Raw genomic sequence first — 18,835 nt, 5'->3', positions numbered from 1 at the left:
GCAAAGCAAAGAGTTCAGCTTCTAAGCTTAAGGCTGGCTTTCCTATCAGCAAGGCCGTAGGATTACTGATAAGGCCTGTTGTGGTGAAGTATAAAGCTTTTTAAAGGAGAGCAGCTGAGCTAACAGTGTATGTGGGACATCGCAGCTTGGGATGTTCTCTGCCCTCTCTACGCCGTTGCTCTCGGGTACCAGACGCCTGGCATTTGCTCCTTCGGGCTAGGGGCTGGAAGGGACGCTTGCCTTCCCCTTATTTCTGCAGACGTAGGTCTGCTTTTCTGCAGTTCTGCCATGCCTTCCCGGGGGAAGTGTTGGGACTCAGGCCTGTGCATCAAGCTGGGAAGCTATGAAGAGGTGGAGGATTAAACCAGTCACCCTTTAAAAAGAACCCATGTTTCGTAAGGTAATCGCTGTCAGCTTTTAACGTTAGGGATATAACTGGTTGTTGCTTATCATATCCCAGTGGAAGAGGTAGAGAAAACACATACGGCTGCGACAGGCCTGGGTTGCATAGCAACAGTGAGGATGTACTGGCTGATACCCTTTATGAGAATATTTTATACCATGGGACTTGGGACCTACGCCACTGCACAGGGAAAAATTAAACATTTATGACGTGAAGGCTTTTTGAGTAGAGCGAATGTACATCCTTAGGTTGTAACAGTGCTAAATACGTTGTGTGTGAGGGCTCTCAAGTGCTGTTGGACACAGGCTGGGGTGGTTGGGGCACATTTGTGGTTCCGTGTGCTCATGCAGCCCTGCAGCGGTTTGTCACATTAGGCTTGTCCTCTCCAGCCTCAGCCCAGGGTGGGGCCTGGGGCCGGCGGGATGTCCCTCTTGTTCCCCCTCCAAGGCCGCTCGCGGCGGCCTCCTTACCCGCTGGCAGCAGTGGAGATGGCCTATATAGTAATGTAAAGACCTTGGGGTTATGAGATCGCTTAATTCAATTGCTTTTGTCACTGCTCTTAGACTTGGCTTCCAGCATTTGTAAAGTGCTTCCTTGGTTTGAAGGTACTTACTGTGCTGCACAGGGTATTTGACAAGGCCGGGGAAGTCATCCCCGCATATCGATTCCCGAGGGTGGAGCCTGCAGTGGAGGTCTCTTAACTTTCCTCATCAGTGAGGTCAGAAAGAAAATGCACAATTCCTGGAACTGTTTATCTGCCACTGCAGCATGGAGGGTGGGGTGGGAGGCAGAAGGTGCTGCCTTCTGCCAGGGACATTACGCTGAGGCAGTTACTCCTTTCAACAATTTATTTAAAGACTGAGTTGGTAAACCTTCTCACCCGATTGCTAGGAACTAACTGGAGCGTTGGTCTCGAACCATGACTTACTCCTTGTGGGCGGCACTAATTCGCCGGATAGTAAGTATAAATAGCAATCCTAGGATGCTGATGCCATGAAGTTAGACTTTCCATTTGCTGTATTGGCATTTGGATACTTACAAAGCAAAAATATGTGTGTTGCGAAGTCTTGTCTAGTTTGTAAGGGCCTCTTATTGTTGGTGTTGGTTTTGATATGGTGTTATGTTCTTGTTAACTCTGTTAGTTGTCCAAAACATATAGTTTACCTTTTAGTAATAATCCTTAGAATCATTAGAGTAAGTGTAGAATAATTCAGGTTAGAAAGGGCCTCTGGAGGCCATCTAGCCCAGTGTCCTGTTCAAAGAAGAGTCAACTATAAAATAATAAATAAAATTTTAATAGAATAAGGTGTATTGCCATCTTCCTGACATATTGCATGGGAACAATTGGGACAGTTTTCTGGATTTGTAAGGACTTTTAAACTCTCCTTAAGTGCAGTGTCACACTTAAGGGGCAGTTGAGTTCTGAATATGGGCAATTTGACCAACCTTCTGACTCTTTTTAATTAAAAAAAGGGAAAAAGGCGGGGGGGGGGACCTTTTCAAGAAATGAGCAAAAACTTCTTTTTGGGTTTTGTATTAACTAGGTGCATAATCAAAACTTCATTCCATTGTGCAATTACCTATTCATATTCATTTCATGCCAGTAAACTTTTAATTTTTGCACTTCAAGCTGTGGGGTGTCATTTTGGCTGTCTGGTGTCTTGGTCTCTTTTGCAAACAAAGATATTTTTGAAACTGTCTGTGCAGATTCTGACTCATGAGATCTTTTTCAACTGGTATTCCTCATATGCCAGGTCTTTATTTCACATCAGTGCAAAAGCGTTTTTCACATAAATGTATGCATTCATTCTTAGTTACGGTTAATTTTTGCACTGGTAGGACCAACATTGTGTGTGCATCACTTTCAGGAACTGGAAATTGCAGGAGTAATCAGCCCTGGACTATTGCCAAACTCAGCTTAATTCCAAGGGAGTACTGAAAGAGGCGTAATCATAATGTCTCCTTTTAGAAGAAGAACTAGAGGCAAATCAGTATACAACTCGTCTGTTTTATTTCATATGAGAATTAAGTTGATCTTCTTCCTGGCTACTCTTGTAAGAATTGTGAAGTTAAAGATCAAAGCATGGAGAATTACAGCATTTGGATGCTGGATTGAGAGTGGTGTTTATTTGATTGGGGAGATTTTTCTGTGATTATAAACAAGAAAATTCCTAATTTGGGTTTATCTTGTGTACTAAGGAGATACCAGACCCCTCTTTTTATTGCCTTTTCCTTTGAAATGTCTGGTTTTAGTGTATCATGAATATTCTGTGTATCGAGGAAATGGCTATATCTGGCCTAGCTTCATGTGCTGTACACCCCTTCTTTCAACTTTGGGTTCTTCTTCCAAGGGATGGTTAAAGAAAGACAATGGAGCACAGGTATCAGCACAAGTTTGTTGAGTTAATGATAGGTAGTTGTCCCTTACAGGAAAAAACGGTTTCTGTTCGGAGCAGATCTGTTCTTAAGAGCAACAAAAGGCAGAGCCAGATGTGTCAGTTCTTTGTCTTGCATGATCTCTTGTTCTGTGGAGCTTATACATTTTAAAAAAAACAAAACTATTTTCATCCATCTGAAGAAGTGAGCTTTAAATTAGGATTTATGCTAGGGAGCAAAGTGTGATGCAGAAACCATTCATGTTTGGGAGCGGTGCATATCAGAAAGTATTTCCTTCTTTCTACTCCCATCACGTGGGTAGAAACCGGCTGTAGAGCACCTTATTGCGCTGCTGGATGCGTTGCAGGTGCTACAGCAATGGGTAGGGTGCTTCGACCTGCCTGCTATGGTTTTATGTAATCAACGGGATACAGGGCACTGTGTGCTGTGTGATAGGTAATGGGCTTGTGCCAGACCTAAAAATTGTCACTCTAGTACATTCAGTAACTCTTACATTATTTTCCCAACCTGTCACGTGTTCTAAAGCTTTAGATTTGTAATCCCAGTTTGTTCTTCATTCACGCTCTTTGTCTGTAACACCAAGTTGTTCCAAGTAAAATGTTAATGCCAGAAAATGCAAACGTATGATTGTTGTGGTTTAAACCCCGCCAGCAACTAAGCACTACGCAGCCGCTCGCTCCCTCCTGCCCTGGGAGGAGAATAAAAAAAACAAAAAAAAAGTAAAACTCATGGGTTGAGATAAAGAGTTTAATAGGATAGCAAGGGAAGAGATGATGATGATGATAATAATAATTTACAAAATCAGTGACACACAATACAATTACTCACCACCCACTGACCGATGCCCAGCCAGTTCCCGAGCCGCAGTCACCCCCTCTCTGCCAACCCCCCAGTTTACATACTGGGCCTGATGGTCTCTGGCAGGGAGCGTTCCTGCGGCCAGGCTGGGTCGGTGTCCTGGCTGTGCCCCCTCCCAGCTCCTTGTGCCCTTCCCCGCTGGCAGAGAACAGGGAGCTGAAAAGTCCTTGGCTGAGTATAAATACTTCTTAGCAACAACTGAAACCTCAGTGTGTTATCAACATTATTCTCATATTAAATCCAAAACACAGCACTATACCAGCTACTAGAAGAAAATTAACTCTATCCCAGCCGAAACCATGACAATGATCTAATTTGAGTTGCTTGTGTGCAAAAACATCTCAGCCATAAAGCATGATGGTATGTATGTATAGTTCTCAGAGAATTTGGGTAATTTTGCCTGTCTTGGTATTTAAAAACCCAAAAGTTTAGTAGCAACTTAACAGCAAGTGCTATCCAGAGAGCATGAGGCTGAAAGAGGATGGAGGAGATTACCCCATGCCCACCTAATGTTTTTAAAAAAATAACCTTGTAGTTACTGAGAGTAAAACATTTTGAAAACAAAGGGAATGGATTTTTCCCAGGCATCTCCAAGGTCCTGATGCCCAGTGCTTCCATGTCACCAGATTGCCTTGCGTCCTTCTGAAGTGCGGCAAAGGTGATACAAGAGAAATCTTAAAAAAAAAAAAAAAAAAAAAAAAAAAAAAAAAGCTGAAACTCATCATTCTTGTGCTTGCTCATAATCACATACTGGAAAAAAAGAATAATCTTTATGGTTTGTTGTTACTTCTTTCTTCAACACACGCCATCTCCTCCAGGCTATGAATTGCTTTTCTGTGTCACCCTCGGTCCCCCCAGCTGACGCCTCCTCCACAGGCTGGGAGAGCATCGGCTCCTCTTACCTCTCCCTGGTCAGGTTTGAGTCGGGACCTTTTTTCTCTCAGCTAGCTGACCAGGTTATCGTACCTCATTAAATTCTCTGCAGCAGTTCTCAGCTGGTAGAAGCTCGAGTCTTTAAATAGTTTAGGACTAAAGAGCAATTTGTGCACTTGAAAGAATGTTTGTTTTTTCCAACTAATCATTTGGCCTATTAAAAAGCGTGGGATGAAAGGGATCACCAGGGAAAGACATGCAGTCTTATTCTGAAATAAGTAGCTTTCTCCAGAAGCAAAAAGCAGTAGCGTAACTCAATACAACAAAATAATTTCATAGAATTTGGAGTGTCTTATTGCTTACATTTAGAATTTTCAGTTCGTTTTATTGAATTTAAGTTCACAATGTCTACAGAGGTAGTAGTATTTTTTCTTTTTTGGGTTTGGTTTTAGCATAGAGAATCACTATCTGAGTGTTAATGATGTCATTTTGGGTATAAAACTGCATCTCAAAGTTCAGATGTATGTAATGTCAAGGAAAATATTGCCCCAAACTGAGGAATGTGTGCTGATCAGCTTGTCTGCAATGTAAAAGTTTAAGAACTACTGAGCCTTCGGATGAGCAATATATTTGCATCTACATTTCTTTCCCGTCGTTGCCAAAATGGTATTATCTGGGTTGTGCATGTTTTCTCCTTACAACCGTTGCTTTTACGATAACGCTGCACTTTTTATAAACAATGTCCCTCAATGCAATAGAGCAAGGTTGCTTTTCTGCTGCTCCCGTTCCTGTTTCTAAGCTCTTTAGACTATGTTTCTAGCTAGAAACCATGTGAGTAGTTCCAAGTAAGACAGTATATACTGTGCACAGAGGTAACGTGCTTTAGTCGCAGCCTAAAGGTGGACAATACTGGCTTCCAACAAAAAGGGTAGCATGGTTCTGTCTGTTGGGTCGTCTTCTGTTCGTGCAGTAAGTGCTACCGCCGGGTATCGGGCAAGGGCTGCGGAGGTGAGTGTGCTGCCCCCGAGACTGCCAGATGCTGCACGGACAAGCTCTTAATAGAGATGCCACTTGTTCTGTGCAGAAAGTGGCAAAACTGATAATTACTCTGTACATATTGATTACAAGAATGCGATAGCTTGTAATGTGAGATTGGGATTGAAAAAAATATGTAACAAGCATCAAGTTGAAAAAAAAAAAACCCAACCCTGAATTAGAACAGGCAGTAGGGAGGAAAGCAAGAATAACGACTTGCAATTGTTAGTGCCTTTCCTGGAAGTGGATCGACTTGCCAGAGGTTGTGTGACCACCAAGTGACAGCAGAAGCCTGAGCCCGGTTAGTTTAGCACCCGGTGGCAATCATGAAGCTACAGAGGGAATTTGTAGAAAGCAAAACATACGCCTGAGTCAAGTAGGAGGAAATGCCCCATGGTTTCTAAGAAATACAAGATTATTTCCCCTACGGCTCATCTAGCTGTTAGAAGTGTATGCCTTGCTTGTGGATGAAAGCTTGTACCTGGAATGGACTGAAAAAAAAATGTAAGAACGTAACTCACCTCTGGACAAACATGTATGTATCTGTAGAGAGAGTGTAAGAATTGCTACCAGTGAATTATTAGGCTGGGGGAACATCTGGAAGATGAAAAGCAGGAAACTTCTTTTCCTTGTAACTCAAACTGAGCCCCTGTTGTACCTGAGTATTGCAAAATGAGAATTTTACTTTGTCTGGTAATGGTGTGTTGTAATAGTTGGAATAAATGGTAGAGCCTTGTGTTGCTTAGTTCACTCAGCATTAAAATAGACCATTTCGTCAGTAGCAGAGAGCAAGAGGGAACTGGAGAATGGCCATGGCTGATAGTACGGTTGGGGAAAGAAGCAACTTGTTAGAAACGATGCGAGCATTGTAGGCCTTCTTCAGTAGCCAGATGTCACTATTGGAGAATTATCCTTAATGTCAACATTTTTATAATCTTAAGGCAGCGTTCTTTAGGCTTACAAAATTAAGGACACAAGAAAACATGCAATCTCTTTTTTTCCAATAATATTAAGGTATCCCATTTCATTGAATACAGTGGTTCCTTTTTGTGTGCTGCCTGAAGTGAAATAGATGTGTTGGTAGTTTCCACCAGCAAGTTCTGCTGGGGGGGGCTCAGGGGACGGGTGGGTGGTGTTTATTTTTTTAAAGAGAGAAAAAGCTTAGGACAGGTGGAAAACAATGCAATCTGCTGTCAGATGAGATCTTCATGAACAAAGCTGATACGGCACTGAAAGCCATACTTGTATTTGTTCAGGATAATGAATGAGAAAGGGGCCAACATTTAATTATCTACACACAATGTATTATTTCAGTAACTATCTAACTTCAGTCCGTAACTCAATACAACTGCAAAACAAAAGGTGCGACCGTGCTATATTCTGGAGCATATTAACACCGGTCTGCTGCAAATGTAGGGTGCCAGCAGCAGCTGACCCACTTCTCTCCCTCGAAAAGGAAGGGTCCTTGGATGCACTGTTTCCCTCTTAGGGAAGTAGCAGATCTATGAAATAAAAATACTTAGGAAATGAGAGGTCAGGGTAGAGCACACTAAAAACACCGTGCTCTGTCCTTCTCCTCTATACTTTGTGTTTGAACTTTACATTAGCACACATCAATTTGTCAAAGGCTTTCTAGCGTCTGGCACTATGCTTATTTATTTAGTTAGTTATGCTTTTTATTTTGAATATCTTCAAAAGAAAGAGCTGGGGAAAAAAAAAAAAGTCCTTTTATTAAACCCAGGAAAAGAGCAGTAGAGTTGATGCTTCCCTTGTATGCTTGGGGACATTAAATGTACTCAGCAGAATTCTTTGTGTTTGTATAGGTGCTTCTAAATATGTTGTGCAACTGAAGATAAGAATAATCATAAAGCAATATGGAGTTACTAAAAACAGGGAGTCAGTCCCAGCTTCTAGAACTGGTTATTTGCCCAGGAAAACAGCACTCGTTGTACAGAGAGCGGTTGTTTGGAGTTCATAGACGTTTTCCATGTTTAAGTTTATTCCCGGTTTTACGTGGACCGAGTTTAATTGGTAGCTTCAAAAGACACTATTGCAAACAAAATCTGTTAGTCACTTAGCCAAGGGCTAAAGAAATGCTGAAGTGTTGCCGTTGTTCTGTTGCAGGACCAGCTGAAGCAGTGCTTCTCCAAACAGCCCCCAGAAGCGAAGGACACCGACACGCTCGTGCAGGAGCCCGACAGCCAGTACGGTACCTGGAATGAGCCGCGGCGCAGTGGGGAGAGGTAGGGTGAGCCAGGTCCGCTCTGCCATGCGTGCGAGCTCTGCCTTAGCTGAGTCCTGAGAAGAAACCGTTGGTCTGGGTGTGTATGTGGGTACATGTATGGCTTTTTTAAAGTTGCACGCTCAGTTTCAGTGACTATACAGTGTCTTTAGTCTATAAGTGAAGAAATACTTACTTAATATCTGCAAATTGCAGTAAGGTTTGAAATCTAAACTCCATCCTCCAGTGAGAATGCAGTATCACCACGTTTATAAGCAATGACAAAACCAGCTTGGACTGGAATAGAGTTAACAAGTCTGCTTGTATGTGAAACACAAGTTAGGTGTTATTTTTTAGTGCTAAAATGGTAGAAAGAAGATATGTGAAAAACATGTTTTCTCAGTAAATACACCAAAGGGCTTTGAATAGGTTAACTTAGGTAGTAAAACCTTTCTTATGCTTTTTATTTATGTGTTTGTAATTATAATTAGAAATGTACGTTTTCACGTTTAGAAAGCGCTTACCTGCTTGTGTGTTATGTGGCTCTGATGGGTAGAACGAGGGTTCTGGTAAGATTTTGCTAAAATTGTCTGATTTTCTCCCTCTCAGGTAGATGAGGAAGTGTCTGATTTAGTGTACCCTGTCTAACCATACAGTTTTGGGGGTTGTTTTTTTGGGTTTTTTTGTAAATTTGGTCTCTCCCATACCAATCAGCATTGCCTTAAAAACTGTGCTGCCAGGTAGGCTGAATGGCAAAATCCATTGGAAACGGGTGCTCTGAAGGCCAGACGCCTGCCCCGACAGTGGGAGGATGCACGGTGCACCTCTTAACGTGCCCTGGTAAACCTTGGGGTACAATGTCCACGTCTCGCTACCTCTGAAGCATTTTAGCGTGGTGAAGTGGAGGATGAAATGGAATATCAGTTGAAGGAAAGATAGTATTACGGATGCTTTTCTGTTATTAAAATGATTCAATGACACCAACCTAGAACATTGAAGTGTGAGGTTTTGTATAATTTACACTTGTGTAAATTACACCTTGATCTACACTGTTTGAGCCAATAGTTTATCTGCTCAGTGTAGCAGGAAAATAGCATTTTATCTGTTCTTTTTAATGCTATACTTGCTGAGATCGTATAGCAGACATTAGTGTCAATTATGTTTGGTGTGTTCTACACTGGAGAGCTGTGTGTTATAAATATTGCATTCCTTATGAAATCAGGGTAGCTTTCAGCTTGAAGTTCAGTGAGCTAAGTGACATGCCAACAGTGACATTCAAGCCTTTTGTAAAATTAACTTTGATTTCAGTATGTTATAGACGTTTTCTGAAATCAGTTTCTTAGCAAAGAGGCTTGTCTCAACTCCAAAAGAGGCAGCATTTGAGTATTATTTCAAACCTGGATGATTCTTCCTAATTAGAAAAGCTCCACCTAAAAAAATCTGGTTTATTGTGTTGAACTTGAAGTGTGTCCACTTTAAAAAATGTTTAGTTTTTTGTTTTTTTTTTTTACAGTGTAACGATGACAGTATAGTGACTTTTCAGCATTTTGCCACTGCATTGCTCTGCTTTATCTTGACTTACGGTTCATTCCAGGGCAATTACTTCGTGTATTAATTCAAGCACTTGGAGAGGAATGAGTGTAATGTACTTTAAAATATTAAATTAATAATGGAAATCTTCATGGAATATACTGAAACTGCATTTTGTTTGCAGTTTATTTTTTATGAAGTAGAAGACCTCTGCGAGGACAGGCGCAGACCTTCTCCTCTTGCCATGGGTGGTTTGAGCATGTCTCTGCGTTCAGCCACTGCCGAGGCGGTCGTCATCTCCTCTGCTCGGCCCAGAGGCAGGAATTTACAGGAGACGCCGATAATTCAGCTTTCCTGTTTTGCCCGGCTCACTTCCCTTGCCGCACAGCCCGTGGTGTTGCATTCCTCACGCACCCCGATACGCCCTCGCAGCTGGCGTTTGGCCATAAGCTGAACCCATGGCTGAGAGCGCACCGGGGGAACCGGCACCACGACCTGAGTCCTGGGAGGGCACCCAGGGAGCAAAGCGGCAGGGGGGACAAAAGAATGTCACCAGCCTGCGGCTCTGCTGGAGGAACTCCAACTTCTGGCATTTTCCAGTATTTCAGTCGTGAAGCGATTATTTTAGCCCCTTTAGGAGTGTTTCATTAATGCATCTGTGAATGAACTCATTTTCTCTGAAGAGGAGAATTTTAAAATAAAAAGCCATGACTATATGGCAACAGGATAAACATGGTCTTTTGGCTGGATAAGCTCGTAGCAAGGTGGAGGAAGGATGATTTTCAACTAGAACTTAGTCACTACTGGAATAAGCATAAGGGGCTGCTCTTGGCTGGTTGCAGTGGGCTTTGGCAAATAACTTCTTAGAATGGAAGGAGATGGTTTCATTTGGAGGCATTAATTGGATTTTTCTTAGCTTATTTAAATGATATTATTTTTATTTTTTCTCAAGTGCTTTAGTAAGCTTTTCCAAGTTGACATCATAGAAAATTCTTACTTTTAGATCAGAACAGTCATCACAAGCAAAAACTGTTCTCTTTTGCTGAAAAGGGATGTTGTTATTTAGATGATGGATCTGTACAGCTCCGACTTCATAACGTTTTAGCTATTTGTTTCTTCCAATCATTGAAGCTAGACCACAACGAAGTTTTGGAAAAGAAAACCCCCTATAGGGTGTCAGCTGCCTGTAAAAGATGGGTATCTGCAGTTACAGAATATAGAAGGGCATTTTTAAATGGACTTTATTTCTTGTGTGATGCCCTAGGCAAATGGTAAGAGCTGCCTTTTCATCCTGACTCCTCAGCAGTGTTACTGTAAAAAGTAGGATTCCTTTACTTTTTGACTTCCTAATTTCACATGATGAAGCAACACATTCTTTATTAAATGAATTCAATTTAATTGCAATTAAAAGTGAAGATTGATCTTAGTTTATTACATTTTTGTGATAACCATTCTGCTGATACTTGTGTGCACTACATGAAGGGTAATTTTTCAGAGAAGCAAGTATCTGAGAGTGACACCTGTTGAACATTGTTGGTAGCTTACGGATGTGCTCGTAAAACTTGAAATCTTAATGAAGTAATAGAAGAAGGTGCGTAATACATCCTAGTAATGAGAACTGAAAACATGTTTTGAATTTCAATATTTGACCATTATTCTGAAGGGTGTTTTTTGCCTAATTTGCCATTCAGATGGAAAGACTCCACTGTGCGTAACAGTGTTAGTGCTCAAGTCAGTGTTCAACGTGTAATGATGCTGTAATTGTGCAAGAATTGCAGAGGAGAATCCATTAGGAGGGTTTGTGAATTTGTGTATTCCGTCATTGCTTACTCTCAAATATTTCAGTTTGAAAAACTGAAAAGTAGTATTAAAATAGTATTGAGTTGTATTAAATGAAGCCCTGGGATGTAGAAGGGAAGAGGCTTTCTGAAGATAGGCAAGTCAGAGAGGATCCCTTTAATAAACATTTTGATTTCCATGAAAGGTGGTAAGTCTGCAGATTGTCTTTTGTCTTTACATTCTTCCATATTCTAGTGGATCTAAAGCCTAACGCTGCAGATACCAAATATCACTCAAAGCAAAAATAGTAGACAAAAACCTCCCCCTGAAGCTCATTAGTACCATTCCTTAATTATCCTGGGGCCCACTGCTGAGGGAGGGAAGAGGCATTCACTCTACTCGTGTGCTGGAAACGCTCTGTGCAGTGTTTGCTGTGCCAGACTGGAAATTATATCATGTACGGCTGCTTGATAGAAAGTTGTTATTCAACAGGAGACTCCTGAGTGTTTTCCTCCCAAGATTGCTATCACGGTGGACTGTACCAAATACTAATGTCTATTATTAAAAAAATGTGCATATATTCTTATGTACGTGTTCAGTTTTTTTGGTTTTAGAATAGTTTTCCTAGATATTTGCTCAAGAAAAGGTGCTTAGTAACAAAAGACTCGTTAAGCAGAGAAAAAAAAATCTAAACTTCTTAAATACCTTAGGTTTTGTTTTTTAAACTAGAAACTCCTAAAATTAGAAGCAAGACAGCCCAATTTTTACTGACAGTAGAGTCTTACTGTGTTTCCTACAATCTCCTGCTGTTTAAAGGAATACTCCAACCTATGTGACAAAGGGAGACACATAACCGCATACAGCTTTCAGTCCTGACACTGCAATTCGTTTCTGTTAGCCCAGGCAAAGGGAAGATTTCGAGGAATACACTGGGAGCATCACAGCACCGGGGTGCAGGTCCTGCCGCCCTCGGTGCTCTCCCTGAGCACCCCAGAAAGCCTCTGCTCGTAGAGCCCTGCCTCAGGGTGCCACCTGCTGCCCACCTCTGCCTTCAGCTCCTCCTGGCACCCGTGAGAGAAAAAAAACCTCTGGCTGGCTGGATGGGCAGCTCTCTCCAAAATATACTCTGAAATCAGAGAAGCTCTTAAGGAAGTGGTTGGTTCAGAGAACCAGTTCCGCAGTTGCGTGGGCATCTCTCAGGTTAGTTTGCGTGCTATGAATGAGCGTTCGTCCCTACCGCCATCCCAGTTCGGAGGTGCTGGCTCAGCCTCTCCACTGCAGCGTTTTCTGTAGTGATTTCCAGTCCTCCTCTTGCACCTTTCCAGTCCCCTTCCCTGCCAGTTCACTCTTTCCATGCCTTAAAGTCACCCCCTCTGAAGCCAGCAGACCTCGCTGCCTGGCAAGAGTGAATTGATGAGCCTGTAGCACTTCTAATGCGATTGTGCCGTTGCTTAAAAACTGCTGAACTTCCCGGGAGGATCTGAGCCACCGAAACGAGCAACGTCCTTTCTCCCCTTTCACATCTTGGCAATTACGGTTCACTGGGTTACTGTTGCTCATGTTCCTTGTCTCTTAAGGACCAAAACTACAGGCAATAAGAGAAACAAACTCTAATACAGCTGTTAGTGGAGGAGCTGTTGATCTTGGGATAGCACCAGCAAAGATTCTTCTTTCTGTCAGAACACAAGGGATGCAATTTTTTTAAATCCAGTCTCTCTAAGGACCTAAAAATTGCATCCCAGAATGTTTAAATCCTCTGCGCTGCGGCAGATGCTTCAGTTTCCTTGGAGTCATGTGAAGTGGAAATCACTCATACGGGCTGCTTGGTGTGCGTGGAGCGCATACTGTGCTTGGCGGCTGGGGCCGTTCCCGATGCGCGCACGTTTTCTTCAGGTCCAGATGTGTATACACAGCTTTGTTGTGATGTCAGAAAAAGTGTGCATACCATTTTTTGTATCTACCATAGATAAAAATATAGGATATATAATAATATATTAATAATAGACGAATAAAAATTAAATTATAATAAGTCTAATGTAAATATGCGCGTGCTCTCTCGCTCGCTCTCTCTCGCTAAAAAAAAGCGCCCTCCTGGGGAAAAGATGGGAACATGAACAAGAGATGTGTGCTCTTGAAAGGGCTGCAAGTAGCTTGTAACATCCCACAGGAATTCAGTTACAGTAAAAGTGTTTATTGTTCTGTATTTATAAGCGTTCACATGTATTTAAGATAGTTTTGGATGAGCAAGGAGGAGGCTCTTTTAACAGTTACTCTTTGCCTGAGGCCTGCAAACAGGGTATTGCCCATCACAATGTTTTCAAACTTATACGGTGCCAAAGTGTAAGGTCTGCTGCTGTTACACCGCAGATGGGGAAATCGCTTAGGGCTTTTAAGCAGCTTGCTACTTCCCTCGTCTCGTTTGTGTGTATATGTTTGAAGGGGCCTTTGCGCTGGGGAAAAGGAACCCCAAGCAATAAAAGCACGTTGCAATCAAACTATTACAATTTATCTGCCTACTTGCATTATTCAGTACACTGCAAATCCAAGTGGGTAAAAAGCTGTCATAATGAAAGTGATCCACACAGTCGCTGCTGGTACCTGCTGCCTCCAAAGATGCCTCTGTTACTTGTAGCCGTAGTTTCAGTTCTACCTTTGTTTATCATCTGCTGAGTATGTGTGATCCAAACTATACTTGCATATATTTGTTTGCCCTGAAGTCTCATAAAGTTCATTTTCTTAATTTGCAGCTTTGTGCCTGAATCTCCTTCCTCGGAAAACAATGTCATTTCAACGAGAAGGCAACCTCCAAATAGCCACCCATCTTCAGTGTCCTCTCAAACGGAACCTGCCTCCCTGGCTGATCACCATGACTTCTCAAAAGACCAAAGGAGCGCGAGTTTGGACCGTTCCAGCACTGACATGGACTCTACTGATGGGACTGATTTCCCTCCTCCAGGAGACACCTACCCTGATGAAAAGACAACTGATTTCTCTTTCATTGATGTAAGTTACCACCACAGGAAACAGAAGTTCTTCTATGCTAGTTATATAGTTACCTGCGTTAATCACTGCAAAGCAGGATCTTCTGGAAACTTTGCACTTGATCTTCCTCTGCCTTTTCTTTATCACATTGAATTTTCCAAGCAGGCTTCCTGCCTGGGAAGTGTAAGATCAAAGCTACGAAGTTCTTCTAGTTCCTGTAATACTTAAGTTCTGACAGATTCCAAAAAGCTATTGGCCTCGGATGACATTTGCCAGTGGCTTAATAAAGTTGCTGCTTTTCTTTCTGCTCCTTGGTGAGCTGTAACAGAAGAGGTAAATGGCTCTATGGACACCGGAAATGTAATTAACACAAATAGCTAGCAACTGCTGTGCTATGAGCCATGCAGATTTAAGGCTGTAAAGACATATATTAATATTTTTCTTATTTACAATTGGTCTCTTTCTGTAGTAGCATTTTAAGTGATTTTTTTTTTTTTCATGCTTAAGGATGGTGCAGCTAGTATAAGAATGGTAATTTCTGGCCATACACGGTTAGATGAGCTTTAGTGTTCTTTGAAAGCACTAACACAACTGTAGTTTTTCAGCGTAGCATTTAGGAAGTACTGCTTTTTCTTTAGTAAGAGTTGGTGCACCTTTTTTTTTTTTTTTTTATTGTATGGTATCTAATGGCAGATATATTGGCAAGTGGCTCTTAAATGGATCATGCAGCTGCTAGGAAGGTCTTGGATACGCTGGCTTGCCTGCTGAAGTGCCATAATTCCTTCTGAATTGAGGAGTAGACTGTTCCGTAAAATGTGCGAAGGATGCGGGCAGGTTTGTGCTGGAGGCAGTTTGGTCTGGTGCAGCAGAATTGACTGTTAAACCGCAGCTGCGTCCTGCGTAGGCTGCTCGAAAGGGCCTCCAGCCAGCTCTGTTCTCCGCTGGCGTTGCCGCCTCTGGGGAACTGCAGAAACCTGTGCTTTGCCGAAGTAGGTGCTGCTTTCATCTTCCAGCCTGCTCTGGCTCTGAAACAGAGGCAATGTTTGGTGGTCCGCTGCTTTGAGATCCCTACCTGCAGGTGCCTTGGCCTTGGTGTCAGTTAATAATCCTTTGGCGGGGTATCCCAAGTGCACTTTTTGCTCTGTAAAGGAAGCGTTAGTAGCCCAGAACAGCACAGATGGCATTTTGTCTCTGTCCATGAGTGGTTCTGCAGGTAGGGATATGGTCCTGTATTGTGCTGTTCCCTGGACAGCTAAAGATGTCTCTTTAAAACATTAATAGCTTCAAGTACAGCTGGCATTATGCTGTTTTAATGACTAGTTTATTCCTGACCTAAAATCTCTTGAAAAGAAATAAAAACACATCTTCTGAAGAAGAAGAGGAGGCCCAGTGATGTTTGCTGACTACAGGCAAGTCTCTTAAGAACAAATGGCTTTAAATAAATACATTACAGCTCCTTCTTTTGCTCTGTAAACGTTACTGTCTTACCATCCTGCACAGGGATGGATGTGTTTGAAATGACTGATCACAGAAATTTTCTGAATGCCACGACACTTAACTTGCAGCCTTCTTGTTGCTGGTGAGCGGCTTGAAATTCCGGTGGATGGCAACCCGTCAGAACAATGAAATTACAGCCCTTACTACAAGAGATTTTTGTGTAGTTGCTCTTTTTAGATCCCAGTCTTCATATTGGCTTTCAGCTGTTAATAGCTAGCAAGGCCCGTATTCTTAAAACACTCTAGGAACCAAAATCCTATTTATTGCAGGATTATTTTTTTAAATTAATTTAGTGAAGATAATTCATGCAGATCAGACATCCACAGCCAAGAGAGATCAGAGAACCAGCATTGCACCCACAATGTAGCATATCCTTACCATAAATTCTCTTTAATACAGTTTTAAGTAACTACAAGAATAATAATCAGGCAAATATATAGTTTAATTAAACTGAATGGATTAATGCATTAAAGTAGTTTGGGAAATCATTATGGAGGAGATAAATTTTATTTTCAGGCTGGTTGAAAATTAAAGACTTTGTTTCTTTTTATAGCAAACCACTATTCTGGACTCCAGTGCCCTGAAAACTCGTGTGCAGCTCAGCAAAAAGAGACGCCGTCGGGCTCCTATTTCCCACTCTCTTAGAAGAAGCAGAGGGCTGGAGTTTGAGAACAGATTTTCTTTGACGGAAGAACCAGATAGTACCTGGATGTTTAAAGATTCCACAGGTATCCCTCACTATCTGAAATAATTAGCCATAATCAACAAGGTTAACAGGGCAGGAATTTCTGAATGGTATAAGATACCTGAAGTTGCATCAAGGTTTAACAGCAACTTCCTTTTCCCACCTCTGGGTCATCCTCAAATTTTCTCCTCCATTCCTTGGAGCCTTTGGAGTGAGGGAAGCCCAGGGCAAAGGAGAGCTTTGGTCTGATTTCCTTTAGCTCCTGGCTGCTGACTTAAGAGAATTTTGTCCCCTGAGAAAACACTGAGTTTAGAAGCTGATACAGTTGGATGCATTCTCTAGCACATTCTTTATATCTAAGCCTGTGTTGTTGATAAGAACAACTGTAATTGTTCATATTCTATTAGTGCTTGTAAATATGCTCTCTTTCTAGCGTCTTTAAGTACTACAGGACTAAAGAGGTCTAGTTAAGGATAAATAACTCCTTCAAATCTGTTCTATTAAAATAAATGTCCCCCTCCTGGCATGTCCTGTTCCTTAGGATGCAATAAGGAAATGCATCAGGCATTGAAGGAGTGGAGGAATTACAGGTGTGGCAGCCTGCTCTTTAGAGAGGCTGGTGGTGTTTTTGTAACTGAGGGCACCTATTAAAAAAGTCAGTTTTGTCACCTGCCATTTTTGCTTTCCTTTAAAGCCTATGAATATACGGAGGAGTGTGTGATCAAACTGATCTCTTCTGTAGCCTCCTAATCAGTGGAAAGACTGTGTGGTGGTTGCTTTGGTGCAGGTCTAACAGACCTATACTGGAAGCTGGAGTGTAATTATCAGCTAAGGACCCAGTGCATGTAAAGGCAACCATACTATTTGCATCTTTCCCTGTAGTATGCAGACTTCTGCTACTCAGCCTCTTTCTATCAAAACCCTGCTTTGAGCAGGGGGTGGACCAGATAACTTTCAGATGTCTCTTCCAATCTAAATTAATCTAAGTTGATCACAGAAGGTGAGATGTTTGGAAGCAGCAACGTTCATAAAATTAGGAGTACCTTCTGCTCCCTCATCTCTGTCAGCAAGAAATCTTTCTGAGTACTTAGTATGTTTGTTGCTTTGATCTCTGTTGAAGCATTGAACTCAGCCCTGTGGTGTGTTAATATTACTGTTAATACATTTTTGAATGGAAGGTGAGATCTAGAACAAGGTATAGATGAAAAGCCTGCTGACTAGTGGTTTTTTTCCGTCTGTTTTTTTTAACAATTAATTAGAAGAGAAGAAAACTATGCAACAAGATTCTGATGAGGAAGACAAAATACAGCATACTGTGAGATCGTCTTCTGTACACGCTCAGAGACTTCCCGTATTTCCTGGAATGGACCACTCTGTTCTCAAGGTGAACATAGGCAGAACACGCCAGATAGAGTTAGGCCAGTTCAGTAGCTGCAGATGCTCTCCAGGAATAGAGCTAGGAAATCTTGCTGAAGGTGGCAATGTTGTTTGGGGACGGTGGGTGTGATGTGTAGAGAAAAACCTTGCAGTTACCTTTCTCACTTCTAACAGTTGGCTAGAAATATTAAGTGATTTGGAAAAAAATTAGCTTTGCAGTAGCAAACATGCTTTCAAAACGGCATAGGTTTACAAGGAGTCCCTTCACTGATTTCAGGCATGGATTTTTTTGGTTTTGTTTTTATAAATCTGAGTTACTTATTTTGCATTCCAAAAAAAGTCTGAATGCTGCCTTTAAAAGGAGCTCTTTATTTTTGTTTTTTAGGCCCAACTGCGGAAAAGACAAGAGTCCGAGAGTCCTGGTGAAATAGGTTCTGCTCAGCTGTTCAAATCCCCTAAGCCGCAACTGCAGCTTGGATCTCCTGGTAGCAGACTGCTGCCCTCCAGTGTAGAGAAGGAGGATAGGTGAGAGATTTCCACCAGTGCCAGATGCGAATACTCATTTTGGTGGAAAAAATAAACTGCAAGTAGGCTTCCCAAAGCTGAAGGGGATATGTGTATTTCTGTTTGTTTGTTTCTGTAATGAGTTTTCACGATTAAAGAATAAAGAGGGGTTTTTTTATATATATATCTTAGGTCAGAAGAAAGGTCTCCTCAGTGGCTGAAGGAGCTGAAATCAAAGAAGAGGCAGAGCCATTATGAGAATCAGGTTTGAAAAGGTACCTTCTGACAGAAAGAGGGGCTTTGCTAAGTGAAAGTATGCAGTGATAAAAACACACGTGGAAGGTGTTTCCTTAATGTGTCAGTATAACAACTCTGTAAGCATAAACATTAAAGCAGTGCTTCCATCAAGCAAGAATGAGTCTGTCACTGAATAACTGAGGCTTGCACACATTTTGTAAGCCTTGGGGTATGTTGTTTCATCAGTATTCTGGGCAGCTCTTGAGCATTTAGCTCATTAAATAGGACAAGACCAAGATGACGCTACAACAGTAGTACAGTAACTACTGCAATTGTGGGGGCTTTCCTGTTAACAGACGCTGAGAAGGGTCTGACTGCTTCCGTGACCATGTCATACCAGTACTTCAGTTGCTTCTGTTTTTCTTTCCAGATAGTGATTCTAACTAGAAGAAGATAA

At 41.9% G+C, this 18,835-nt stretch overlaps 1 protein-coding gene across 1 annotated transcript in view; it reads left to right on the top strand.

Annotated features, from left to right (window-relative positions):
• Positions 1-18,835, top strand: part of KIAA1671 — a gene marked incomplete at its 3' end in the record, with an annotated part of 62,315 nt that extends 43,480 nt beyond the window's left edge. The window contains exons 5-11 of the mRNA XM_082007797.1: positions 7,691-7,809; positions 13,844-14,099; positions 16,129-16,303; positions 17,520-17,644; positions 18,023-18,162; positions 18,334-18,406; positions 18,809-18,835. Of these exons, the coding sequence (XP_081863923.1) occupies positions 7,691-7,809; positions 13,844-14,099; positions 16,129-16,303; positions 17,520-17,644; positions 18,023-18,162; positions 18,334-18,406; positions 18,809-18,835 (915 nt within the window). The remainder of the gene's footprint in view (positions 1-7,690; positions 7,810-13,843; positions 14,100-16,128; positions 16,304-17,519; positions 17,645-18,022; positions 18,163-18,333; positions 18,407-18,808) is intronic.

The sequence above is a fragment of the Phaethon aethereus genome (assembly GCF_964289735.1).
Source record: "Phaethon aethereus genome assembly, chromosome: 17".
Taxonomy (NCBI): domain Eukaryota; kingdom Metazoa; phylum Chordata; class Aves; order Phaethontiformes; family Phaethontidae; genus Phaethon; species Phaethon aethereus.
The sequence above is the reverse complement of the archived record's forward strand: the minus strand, read 5'-3'. Positions and strand labels throughout refer to the sequence as shown.